Consider the following 13,550-nt stretch of genomic DNA (forward strand, 5'->3'; position numbering starts at 1 on the left):
CCCAAATGACAAAATCCCGGGGCTAAACCCATAGAATATTCGTTAAATTTAGTCAAACAAAACAAATTCTAAGGACTAAATTGTCATTTGACATGTGCGCTTCTTTGAGCATTTTTGTAATAATAAACACAAACCAAATTGGTGGATGCAATTGTATTTGGATAGCGTGGCCCAATCCTCCAATACCCTGATATGCATGCAAATAAATCTCCACTCTCTCTACACACTACACACACACACAGAGATGTCTTTGCTCTGTCCTTCACGTGTAGGACAATAATACACACACACACGACAATATCTTACTTAACTACTGAAATTACCATTTTCTCCCGGAAAATGGCTGTCTCTGCCGGCGGCCAGATAACGCTCTCGTCTGCCGTTCACTTACGTGGACCAACAGGACTTGCCGCTAGGAACTGGAAGCTTGTGAAGTTCTGTAACGGTGAAATCATGGGACGTAAGCTTGAGGTACAAGGTGGTGGCAGTGGCGGCGGAAGTGTTTACACTAAGAATGTTAGGAAACATATATGCATGTCTCTCACTGCTGATGTGGCCAGCCAATCCAAGGTTTTTGTTTCTCCTCCTCTTTGGCACTGTAATAACACAAGCCAACTCTCTGTCAAGAAAGAAAAAAGAAAAAAGAAAAAAACAATGAAAGTTGAAACATGTCAGTTAATAAAATTTGGAATATTGGTGAACGCGACATAGAAGAAATAGTACATGCACAAGGGTGAATGTCGCATTAAATTTTATTGCGCAGGAATTGTTATTTTAGTTCTTATTTTATTAAATAGATAGTATCTCCACAAAAGGTTTTTGCTGTCTAGGATTTTTTTGACCCATGGGTTCAAGTATATACCATAACCATGAGCTTGTTTTGTCAGAAACAAATTTTTTGTTAAATTGAAGTCGGTTTATTCAATCCATAATGGTAGGCTACTTAGGTTTATTCATTTTTATTTTTTTCCATTTTGATTTAATTACATGAGAATAGAACTGACAACGTTCATCTTTAATTTGATTATACCCCGGCATAATACTTATGCTTGCCATAAAGTTTTCAAGTATAGTAATACTGCATAAATTTTGCAAGAACTGTTAATGTGGCTTCATATGAACTTTACAAATAAAGAGTTCGAAACCACTTAAATTTAATGCAGCCATATCATTGGTTTTTGCATAATTTGTGAAGAGTTAGTGAATGAAATGTTAGTCAAAGTTTTCAATGTATGATAAAATGGGAATATGGGGTAGTGCAGTTGAGAGACCTAGATATGGAAAAAAGGAACGCAAGGACAGTTGTGGCAGTTATACTTGGTGGAGGAGCTGGAACCCGTCTCTTCCCTCTCACTAAGCGACGAGCAAAACCTGCTGTAAGTTATTATTCCTGTTCTTTTACCATTTTCTTATTTGTTCTATTAATTTTGAACATAGTGTTGCCTACAGTTTGGTCACCCTGTAAAAATTTTGCTTTTATCAGAAGGGCTTTTGCTATATCTACTGTTTACTTTTTAATTCCTCGGGCTAAGCAAATTAAAAATGTGAATAGTGGGATATCGAAGTTCATGCTATAGTGCACTTCAATTGCATAATGTTATGCAGCTACTTTATGAATTTGTCCATCTTCTCTGGGGTTTCCTGTGGTAGGTTCCTATTGGTGGTGCTTACAGGTTGATTGATGTGCCAATGAGCAACTGCATCAACTGTGGTATCAACAAGGTGTACATTCTCACTCAGTTTAATTCAGCCTCACTAAACAGGCATATTGCTCGTGCTTACAACTCTGGTAGTGGAGTCACCTTTGGAGATGGCTATGTCGAGGTATCTCCCATGTCCCATCTTTTACTTGCTTGCATTGTAAGTGAGCTTATATATGTGTGTGTGGATTATAAGTAGCCAGCCATATTTGAGAACTAGACTACTCCTGAAGATTATCTAAGAGTGCATGTCCTATATCAGGTTCTTGCAGCAACTCAAACTCCAGGGGAGGAAGGTAAAAGATGGTTTCAGGGAACTGCCGATGCTGTGCGGCAGTTCCACTGGCTCTTTGAGGTATTAAGCTAAAACGATTATAGAAACTACAAAATCTATATTGGAGCTCCATTTTTTATCCAGGTTATGTTGTTTAATTGTTTGGGCTGGGAAATATAGAGAGATTAGTGATGAGGAAAAATCCTTTCTTGACATATATTGAGCTTATTACAAATTATAAGGAGATTTTGAAGTTTTCTACTTCAAATTGCAAAGTTTCAAATTGATTTGATTACTCAAATTTCCCAGGTTTTGGAAGGTTGATGTTCTGCTCTATTTTCCTTTTGTCATTTCTTTCCTCATCACAACAAAGGCCAAGAAAAATCTAAATGCTGGTTGGGTGTTAAGTGTGATAATGTAGAATATACTTTTCATGTTGTATAGGATCCTCGAAGTAAGGATATTGAGGATGTCTTGATTCTTTCTGGGGATCACCTCTACCGGATGGACTATATGGACTTTGTTCAAGTAAGGCACCATGCCGTCCAATCAAAAAATTCTTTCTTCTTTCAATTCAGTTAATGCATTCAAATGTTGACTCATGTTTTGACCCATCTTCATATCCAGAATCATCGGGAGAGTGGTGCAGATATCACTCTTTCTTGTCTGCCAATGGATGACAGGTTGGTTGCTTGCCCCACATAATAATTTTCTAATTATTTCAATATAGAAAATGGTACAAGTTTCCAGCTATTTCAACATGCATAATCATTCTGCCGCATAGCTTGAAATCACCATGGCTCATTTTCTCTTTCTTGTACTTGAGACTAGCATATAAGATATACCCTGGGCAGTTGAGAGGTCTTGTGTTTGCTAATATAATGAATTAGATATTCAAGTCAATCAATTTATGCAAGTTAAGTAAATCTGAATTAGACACTAGCATTTCTTTTATCTCTGTTACGACCAGGAAAGTTCAACCGAAAGGACTAGCCTACTCAACAAGTCGTATTAATCTCTAAGCTCAATAATGCTTATCATTTATTAATCTTTAAAACTCAACTGTGCAACCATGATAGCCGTGCCTCAGATTTTGGTCTGATGAAGATAGACAATAAAGGAAGAATCCTTTCATTCAGTGAAAAGCCCAAGGGAGAAGACCTGAAAGCAATGGTAAAACTTATGTTCATCTTAATGCTAACACAACGGGAGTTTCAAGAATTATATTCACAACTAATAGTCTAATACTGCTTCATAATTTAGCAAGTAGATACAACCGTTCTGGGCCTTTCAAAGGATGAGGCTCAAAAGAAACCATACATTGCTTCCATGGGAGTGTACGTCTTCAAGAAGGAGATACTTCTTAATCTATTAAGGTACTAATTATTATGTACCAAAATATTAGGCTTTTCCTTGTGGTTCACTTCATCTATCAATATATTCTTTAAGAATACAGAAATACGCACTGAAAAATAATTTTATCCTATTGCAAAGCTTGTTTGCTAATTGCTACAAATTTATTTAACTTAGATGGCGCTTTCCAACTGCAAATGACTTTGGATCAGAGATCATTCCTGCCTCAGCTAAAGAATTTTACATGAAGGTATGACTGGAAAAAAGCATTACAAAAGAATTTTTTTACTTACGATTTTACCTTTTCATTATTCATTTTTAGTACAATAGATTTTAGAATACCTGTGCGGCAGAGACACAACCAATTTGCATATCTCTCTTCAGTCTTCACTTGCGCACACACAACCCATCAAAACTTTGGCTACTTCATGTTATGGATCAAGTGCAGATGTAGGGGCTTTCTAGAAAAATAGAAGTGGAAACTTACCTTTGAGTCTAGCAGAAAGTTCGTTTTTACTTATTATGAATATTTATAGGAAATATTTGCATACAGGCTTATCTCTTCAATGATTACTGGGAAGACATAGGGACCATCAGATCATTTTTTGAGGCAAATCTAGCCCTCACTGAGCATGTGAGTGTCAAATTTATCTGTACAGCCACTCTTATTGAACTTCAATATCATGAATGTATCGAGTTAATTTGTAATTAATGGAAGGACGTCCTAGAGGTAAACCTAAGAAATGAATTAAACTTCAAGCTTTAAAAACTCAACTATAAACAGATTTCAATCAATCTTAGTCACCTAGAAAAGCTTACTTCTGTAATTTTCAGCCACCGAGGTTTAGCTTTTATGATGCAGCAAAACCAATGTATACATCAAGGAGAAACTTACCACCATCGAAGATTGACAAAAGCAAGGTCAGTTCTTCAAACTTACTCTTCGAGAAATTTTAAAAGAAATTCACATTAGAAGCATCAAAGCCTATATTGTTGCATGTCTATATTCAACCAAAACCAGAAATTTAATATATTGTTGCATGCCTATGTTCATATACGGTACCTATCGATATTGAGTAATTCATGTGGTTGAATGTCAAACATTTTAATTTACTTTCCCGTTGTGTCCCCCTCCCCACACCATGCGACCACCTCTTTTATGTGGTCAAATCTTAAACTACAACTTTGTTATTTGTCCTTCCTTATGCAGATTGTTGATTCAATAATATCACATGGAAGCTTCTTGAATAATTCCTTCATAGAGCATAGTGTAGTTGGAATCAGATCCAGAGTAAACTCAAACGTTCATTTAAAGGTTTGGTGTACCAATTCTACTATCTAAGCTCATAAAGTTGGACAGAAGAAAACAATGCATATGATTTATCAGCATTACCATAGATACCTGATTTATCAGTTGTTTAGATGTCTGAAATTTATAGGCTAAACATTTCAAAAGTGTTTTTTTTTTTTTCTGTGGAAATATATATAATACATATTTTGGTATGTTTATTTCCTATGTTACACTCCTATGCAGGATACAGTGATGCTTGGTGCTGATTTCTATGAAACTGACGCAGAAGTGGCAGCACTGTTAGCTGAGGGAAGAGTTCCAATAGGAATAGGAGAAAATACAAGAATCAAGTACGAACCGTATCTCTCACTCTTCTAAGTCTAACCAATAGTTTCTAGGGGTAGGATATTCATACTACCAAATTTTTTTACTACCACTTCACTACTACTCTAATTATCATTGGATTAGAGGAAAAGTTGAATGAAGAGAGAGAAAAAAATAACTTTTGAATCCAATGATGATTAGAGTGGTAGTAGAGAAATTTAATAGTATGAATATCCTACCTCTAATTTCTCTCGCTATTAGTTGCTCACTTCTTCTCACATATCTGCAGAGACTGCATTATTGACAAAAACGCCAGAATAGGAAAGAATGTTGTTATAGCAAATTCAGAGGTATGCTTTTAAAACTATTTTACAGAATTACATGAGGAACTATGTAGCACCCAAGCCTAGTGTTTGACACTTTCCAATACTTTTACACTGTTTCAATATTTATAATATTTGAAATCTCATTACATATCATAAAAAAAATGATTTACTAAACTGATATAATAAAAATTAAAAATTGATACTGAATAAATCTCACTAAAATGTATAAAAGATTTTCAATTTGGAAATATAATAATAAATATTTACATCTTATGTTTCTTTGCAAAACTAATAGGTATTATAAGTTTCGTTTTATTTTTTATTAAATTATTGAATATTAAATATAATATACATTACATAAATTAAAAATATTATTTAATATTGAAACATGTTCCAACCTATAGAAATATAATATTTTTTAAAATTAACGTATGGAAAGACGAGGACTACGTGTGTGATACACTTACCAGTTGATAGCCAACTTCTTTTATTTGGAGTTATGATATTCTCACACCCTTGGTTTACACAATCCTAATATTTTTACTCAGTAAATCACTAAATCAATGTACAACAACTGAACCCCATTTAAATTTTCCCCTACAACCCTCACCATAAGTCTGAGGCAACCATTGCACTTTTACTGGAATGTCAGGAGATTTCAACAATACTTTTAAGATATAATAGAAAGAAAAAAAAATTATTTACTCACAGCAAGTGAGGCAATTATTTTTTATAGGAAAAATATTTTATCATGTTATAAGAGAATTGTTTTCTCCTATCAATGATCCTTTGATTTTCGTACAATATATATATATATATATATATATATATTTTTTAATAGATGTGGACCTTATATAAAATGTGTTATCATAAGAAAATTTTTGCCAACTGAAAAAATCAAAACCCTTTTTTATATGATGAAACATGTCCTAAATTTGCTTTGAATGAATTGCAGGGCATACAAGAGGCTGATAGATCTTCAGAAGGGTTTTACATCCGTTCTGGTGTTACCATTGTATTGAAAAACTCAGTAATTGAAGATGGATTTGTCATATGATAAATTCACTCGTCATTTGTTTGATCCATTTCGCAATGGAATTTAGGATGAGAATATTTTGGTTTTCATGAATTATAAAAATTGAAAAAACTAAAAGCATCAAATGTCAATGTGCAGTTCTAGTGAATAGAGATAGATTCACACATCATACATCTTGTATTCCAATCCAATCCCTTACAGCTGCTTTGAGCTTTAATCACGTATCATAATTGTAAATTCTAGTACACTTTTTTTACAGAGTAAAACATATAATGCACTTTGTTATTTATACTTGAATATCTCACGCTGTCTGAACCCAAAGGAAGGAAGGAGCTTGAGCTTCTGAATTTGAAGCCTAGGTGACTGAACACGCAATAATAATGGATTCAACAATAAATTCATCGTCTCGATATAAAATCAGAATAGGCCCAATTATAGCCGTATCTTTGATAAGGCTACTTCATCTTCCGAACCAGCCCAACAAGAGAGACCGATGAGTAGCACTCAAATTGTCTTGAACAATCAAATGGGGAGGGAACTTACAGTGGTCTGGGACCAAAAAGTATTGGGTGGGACTAAAGTGAGAGAAAGAGAAAAAAGGTGAAGAGAAAAAAAAGAAAAAAAGAAAATAATACATGTGTCAATTTTTGAATGAAAAACGAAGATCCGGAAGCATATTAAAAAATTTCAATGGGCCGATGAAAAATGACCCAAGAATTTAATGAGTAATGGACAACTGGAAACTCGTTCTCAGCAATTCAAAGATAATTGCCCGATCCAACGCCTCTAATTTTTTGATTGTGTTTATTTATTTTTTATAACACATTATTTTAGAGGCAACAATGGCCTATAATTACAAATAATTTAGAGTTAAAAATGAACTGCAAATCCTAAACTACGATATCCCCCAAATACTGCTGGGAGTCAAGACAATTTATTTGGCATTAGATAAAGGTATTCCTACACTCATTGACCATGCACCCATCCCTTCTAGGTAGAGTCCGGACAATTTGCTAATAATTTTTACTTTTCTTTGCATTTTATTATTTTATCATGTTATAAAAGAAAAAGGGCCCTACCATTTCAGTAACCACATGATGAAGATTATCCAGAACATAAACGATTTTAAAGATGAGGAAACTATGAAGATGAAGGCATTTTGAGGAACATTATATTATAGTCTATCAAATCAAAATGGAGCAAGATCAATTTACACCGGTATAAGAACAAAAAGTCTTACACAAAATCTTAACAGTTGATTTTCGTAAATCTAACAGTCGTGATTTATTGAGTCACACTCATTAAATAATTATTAATTTCCAATAAATCATAACTGTTAGATACACTAAAATCAACGATTAAAATTTGATGTAAGATTTATTATTCTTACACTGATATAAATTGATCCTATACCCATGAAAATATGTGGAACTTAAGAAAAGGTCTATGGAATAAGCTCATCACAGTTGAACATCAACTCATTTTCATATCTCTGCAGAACAAACCGCTCCTCTGGAACTATAATGCTGGTAACAGTACATCTCATGTCAGAGAAGGGTTTTCTACAAGTCCTCCCTGCTCGGTGAAGATAATCTATGGCAGTTCTAGGCAGATCAAAGTTGTAAATGTGAGACATTTCTGGAAGGTCAACTCCTCGGGCAGCTATATCTGTCGCCACTAGGAGATAGCCACCTCCTTTTCTAACCTCCTGAATGAAAGAGACAGCAAATGGTTGTTACCATCCTTTTTTATCGCCCAATTTAACTTGCCATTTACTCACAAAATACATATTTAAACAAGCATACTTCTGGCATACGGTTGTCGTACAAGGCTTAAGTAATATTTTGGTGAGAAGGTTTCATTCCACAAAAGCACTCCCATTAAAAATCTGGCAAATTTTGAAGCCAGGGATTGGCGTAACTCTTAACTAAATTCACCCCACTTGTAGTTAATGTCACCTTGAGGATAAACATGATCCTCAGCCAGTCCCCATCTCAGAGTTCCCTTTGAAATTTGGTTGAATTTTTTTTTAAACCCAATGCATCAATATCAAAGGTTTTATTAAAATGTTGTCTGCGTTACCTAGACTAATATACTTGCTGGTTTCCAGTAAATCCGGTAGGAACAACCATTTCAATTTGGTTATCAGAACAAGATTTGTTTCAAACTCAGCTATAAGGTACATAGTATTATTCACTGACGGATGACTGTTAAAAATGAATTAAGATATCAATACCCAAAAAGAAACCTCCTACTAATATCAATGACGTCATGAATGACACTTACCAACAGTGAAGCTGCTCTTGCATTGAAATTCATGTCATCCTCGAGAAGGAGGATATCTAATGAACCTTGATATGATGTCTTCAGAAAGTCAATCACAAGGGATGTAGATGGAGCATTTCCAGCCTTTTTCGACTTCTCAGACTGCATAACAGAAAATGCTTAAATTAAATTTCATTCCACTCCCTGGGCACAACCTACTGATTGCAAAACCCAATTAATGTAAAATCATTCATTGCATAATCTAATCAAAAGAGGAGGAGGAGGAGGTGATAATGAGAAAGATATTCTCTGCATACCTGCTCACCAACAAATATAATGCCAGACTCAGGTGCATCGGATTGTATCAAGGATAACAGGGTTTGTAGTTTTCTTTTGGTATCACACATCTGATGATTGAAGTAGCATTAGAAACTTAGTAATACCTATAAATAGTACGTATAAAAACGGGATGCTTCCAAGGCCAAAGGGTGGCAGGCAAACATGCTATCAACGCATTTAAAAAAAAAAAAAAAAGACATGGATGAAGGCTTTTTTTTATTATAGAAAACTAGCAATACATGAAATTTCTTCAACACTCAAGTTTTCTTACTATAAATCTATGATATAGGCGAGATGGCATGGGTTCTACTGCACTGACATGAATATGGACCACATCACTCTGTAAAACAAATAAAGAAGTCAGAGTAAAATTTTAAGGTACCTCAGACAAACAAATAATCAGATCGGCATACCTTAGTCCATTTCTGCTGCACAGAGTCATGAAGAAATCGTTTGTGCTGTGGTATAGATGCACTGGCAAAAACTGTCTGACGTTTATTGCAAGATGAATATGAAGTCAAAATCTTTCGAAGAGAACTCACTTGCTTTGAAGAATTGAAAATGAAGTCAACCTAAGCAGACAAGAATGTGAAAATCATAAGGAATAAATACTAGCAAAACTGCTCGGGGACAGAAGGAAAAACAAGAAGCTGGCAGGGCTTATATATTTCCAGGTCTTACAATTTTTGTATTTCTAAACTTATAATTTCCAAAAGGTATGAACACAGCCTCCCACTCATGAAAATGTGGAAACAATGAAATCTAATGTGCTAAATAAACACTTTTAAACTGCCTTTAAATTACATCACTTGACTTTTTCCATTTCTTTAAACGGATTAAATTGCAAGAATAGATTAGAATGAGATGACTAACTACATGACATTTTCAAAGCAATTATAGTTGGATGGTGGTGCAGTCATATGTTTCAAAAGACACACACACAGAGAAACACTGAAAACAAGACAAATCTGGAAATCAGCTTTCTTACCTTTAACGGTACAAATATATAATTACTGAAAAGTGTGCAAAGACTAGCTGATTTAAGTTGTAAAGACCAAAATTTTTACCTCATCAACAACCAGCACTGGCACAGTTTCAAGCAAAAAAATTTGTTTTTCAAGCATTTGGCATAAACTCCCAACTGTCGCAACCACTACTGTTGGAGGCTCTGCCTAAAATTTGAGAAAGTTAAACCAAGCCTGAATGAGCAGGAAAGGAATCTTCTCTACAAGACTCAATGCTGTCAGTGTTCCGTTAAAGAGAAGATAAAAATCAAGGTGAAAGGAAGTGGGCTTCAACCGGAAACATAATATATCGTTATTATATCACATATGTAACAGGTTTAAATGAGTTGCATTACATAATTATTACAAATTTTTAAGAATCAAAGCATAAACTATATATAATATATAAGAATTAAGAAGGATTACACTGACTTTTAGGAAACTAAAACCATCTCCCTACCAAGGCCTAAAACATTAAAATACAAGGAATTAGTTGGTCTGTAATGCCTAATCTTTGATGTCCATTCACTAACCATTTGCATTATAAACATATAGACAATGCAATATATTTCACAGTTTCTTGGAGTTTATTAATTGGGCTAAACAGACAATAGAAATAAGAGAATATTCCTTTCCTTCTATATCACATTTTGGCCAATGGCATGATCTACAAGGTTAGATAACAACTGCACTCAGTAAATATTGTCTGTAAACAATTACAACTGCTTAAATAATCCAATTAACTTTAAGCTTTTAAATGGTAATTCATGATTAAATAATCTTTAGTATTTGTAGAATATACCAAAACATCAGTATCATAAAATTAATTGACATTTGATAATCTATAATTCAAAGTATTCTGCATCCATTGACGAATGAATTGCATCACTGGTAGATATTGTAAGAGTCAATAAAATTGTATCTGACCGACAGAAAAGCGTGATAAGCAAGCAGCAAGTTCATATATTTCTAATAATCTCAAAATGATTAAATAAAAGGATATCCTGTAGTCTTCACTAGAATCCAAAAATTGCAGCAGAAACCATTTGTTAGTCATCAAATATATTTGGCTAAAAGTACAATAAAACTCATTGAAGAAAAAGAAGGGATCTACCTTTAACCAACTCTTGTGCCTTCTCAATGTTCCTCCATCTAACAAAGCCATGATGGTATATGACTTCTGCTCCCCCTCAACTCCAGTTGGCTTTGCTGCCAACATCCTAGCAACCTTAGTGACCTTGTCATTAAATTTTTTTTGCACTTAATGATTAGCCCTTTTCAAGGTAATGGTCACTATTAACATCATAACTCATAAACATTCTTACTTGCATGCCAAGTTCACGGGTGGGCACCAAGACCAGTGCTTGCACAGAAGATTTTCCAGTGTTGATGATGGAATAGATCAAAAGCAGGTATGTAAGCGTCTTCCCAGAACCTGTCTAGATAAGAAATAAAATAAGGTTAAAGATCTCCATTTTGTTATTTCACAATAAATGTGTGTGCAGAACAGGCGAAGATGATTGGACAGGAAGAGGACTGAGGAAGCGGGACAAAAGTGGTAGGATATATTAAGAGAAAAGTATAATAGAAACTGCATAGAACTGTCATGACAGCAAACTAGTAACCAAACAATCACAACACATTACCTATGTAAAAAGATTTCTATCATCTAAGAACTGAATCAATGGAATTGTAGTTTAGTGCAGGCCAAGCAAGATAGCCCCAACTTCATAACAAGGGAGCATAATCAAGGCTTGCAGTAAAATGCAATGAAAAACTACAAAATACAAAGTACAAATACTTCTGTAAGGTGAATGGATTTAACTCAATATCAAGGCACACATAAACAGGGAGTAGTTTGGTTTGAAACTCAATAATTTAGAATTGCATTTCCTCAAACATTTGGAGATGCTGTTGTCATCCACAAAATTTAATAACACTAAATTCAAAATGTAATTGATAATTTGATATAGTAAATATTTATATGTATACTAGTTCTAAACTCTAAAAAGAAGACTTGCAGTTTTCCAGCTGCGCTTTTGGTGAACATGCAAATGAATTAGATGCTCAATCTCTGAAATCTATTATGTTCATCTTTCCTTCATTCTATATCTTAACAAATTATTTCCCTTCCAATCTAAGTTGTTCTTCTCTCTCATTTACTCACCTTGGTTAGGGATTGAGCCTTTTTCCCTACTTACCCAACATCCCCTCAATATATAGGCGTATGAGGAAACTCAACACACATAACAAATTAGGGATGAAGCCTAAGCATAAATAGTATTCATTCTTATTGCCACATCAACAGAGATCAGAACATGAGTAAGTAAGAAAAAAAAAAAAAAAACACTCAAAGGTGCAAATTTACCTGAGCATGAAGTATGCAGTCACGCCCAGAAAAAAGATAAGGCAATGCTTGCCTTTGGATATCTGTAGGCATGACATATCCAATCTCTTCCATCCTGAAACATATTACAGTACCCAAAACACTTTATTCATGTAACCCCAACCAAAAAATAAAAATAAAACACACACACACATATTAAGATAGCTCGCTTAAACTTTTAGACACCCTGTAACAACAATTTGGGCGCATAAAGTGTAGCAATCTGTTGAAAAACTGGAAGAAAAAAAAAAAACTCAAACCAGCAAATTCTTTGACAATAAACAATAGTAAAGACAAATTAGAACATTTAGAAAGAGAATAATGCAGGAAAGGGAAAATATTGTAATTGCCTTTGCAATACATGGTCGGGAACATGAGATTGGCATATTTCTCTGAGAGTGGGATTGGGAGTGGTCACTGTATGAGTAATGGGAGAAGGATTTACAATGGCTTGTGGTGTTCTGGACTTGGATATGCGGTTGAGGTTAGTGAAAGATAAGAGTCTGAGAAAATGGTTATGTAAATGAGGAATATAGCAAGCTCGAGTTGGGTTTTCAGGTGACAGAACACGCAAAGTAGCAAGACTCGAGGCCGAGAGAATTTGAGTGTCCATCTGTAGTGAAGATAGATGATCACCAATCACCTTCACCCTCTCTGATTGTTTGTTGCGAGTTGCGACCCAATGCAACCAACAACTACAAATATAAACAAAAATTGAATGTTTATCCAAAGAAAAAAACGAATTGGGCTGGGCTGGGCTATATAGTCTAGGATAGTTTCAACTTTGCTCCCAGTAAGAAATTCACCAATCTGCTTTGCCTCCACTAGGGTGAGTTCAGAAATTCTCACTAGTTCCCTTGATGTCTGAGAATTAAATATATAAGGATAAGAATATGTGTTTAACTTTTTCCAGTATTGTTTTTTTGAGAAAGATTTAAAGACTTAATTTTGAGACTCATCCCGAATTAAACTAATTGTAAAATGATGAACCAATTAAAATATTTTAAAAGAATAAAAGAATTGACTCGTATTTACAAATGGGAAAGGATATTCTAACAACCAACTAGTGTTACTATCAATGTTACTACCAATCAATTTCACCATCAGATCGATTATGTTGATCCAACGGTTATATTTATTTTCTTCTTTATATGGTTATGATTTCTCATATTTAATACTTTATATTTATTTCCATCTTTGTACGGTTATGATATGAGAAATCATAACCATACAAAGATGGAAATAAATATAA

The 13,550-nt window shown here is 34.2% G+C and overlaps 2 protein-coding genes across 3 annotated transcripts; one reads left to right on the forward strand and one right to left on the reverse strand.

The window, feature by feature from the left end:
- The first annotated feature begins 243 nt into the window (after positions 1-243).
- Positions 244-6,564, forward strand: LOC133291295 (glucose-1-phosphate adenylyltransferase large subunit 3, chloroplastic/amyloplastic). The gene is made up of 15 exons (XM_061489535.1): positions 244-570; positions 1,263-1,376; positions 1,651-1,824; positions 1,963-2,055; positions 2,419-2,502; positions 2,602-2,657; positions 3,054-3,147; positions 3,238-3,350; positions 3,505-3,577; positions 3,881-3,961; positions 4,162-4,248; positions 4,538-4,642; positions 4,862-4,968; positions 5,232-5,292; positions 6,224-6,564. Exons 1-15 carry the CDS (start codon positions 340-342, stop codon positions 6,323-6,325), a joined length of 1,575 nt encoding a protein of 524 aa, XP_061345519.1. The 5' UTR covers positions 244-339; the 3' UTR covers positions 6,326-6,564.
- An 816-nt stretch (positions 6,565-7,380) lies between these two features.
- On the reverse strand, positions 7,381-12,955 carry LOC133291287 (DEAD-box ATP-dependent RNA helicase 58, chloroplastic). 2 transcript variants are annotated; one of them, XM_061489523.1, is made up of 10 exons: positions 12,649-12,955; positions 12,281-12,374; positions 11,238-11,351; positions 11,027-11,149; positions 9,976-10,080; positions 9,322-9,480; positions 9,180-9,248; positions 8,887-8,976; positions 8,591-8,731; positions 7,381-8,012 (listed from the first exon to the last, which is right to left on the reverse strand). In XM_061489523.1, the coding sequence occupies exons 1-10, from the start codon at positions 12,909-12,911 to the stop codon at positions 7,749-7,751; spliced, it is 1,422 nt and encodes a 473-aa protein (XP_061345507.1). In that variant the 5' UTR covers positions 12,912-12,955; the 3' UTR covers positions 7,381-7,748. The 2 variants fall into 2 exon arrangements, with proteins under 2 accessions (XP_061345507.1, XP_061345508.1); XM_061489524.1 differs by lacking the exon at positions 12,649-12,955 and having other exon boundaries at positions 11,238-11,347; positions 12,281-12,376.
- Between the last annotated feature and the right edge of the window lie 595 nt (positions 12,956-13,550).

This window comes from Gastrolobium bilobum, unplaced genomic scaffold (genome assembly GCF_033153095.1).
Source record: "Gastrolobium bilobum isolate Gb01-03AN ecotype WA unplaced genomic scaffold, APGP_CSIRO_Gbil_v1 utg7904, whole genome shotgun sequence".
NCBI lineage: Eukaryota > Viridiplantae > Streptophyta > Magnoliopsida > Fabales > Fabaceae > Gastrolobium > Gastrolobium bilobum.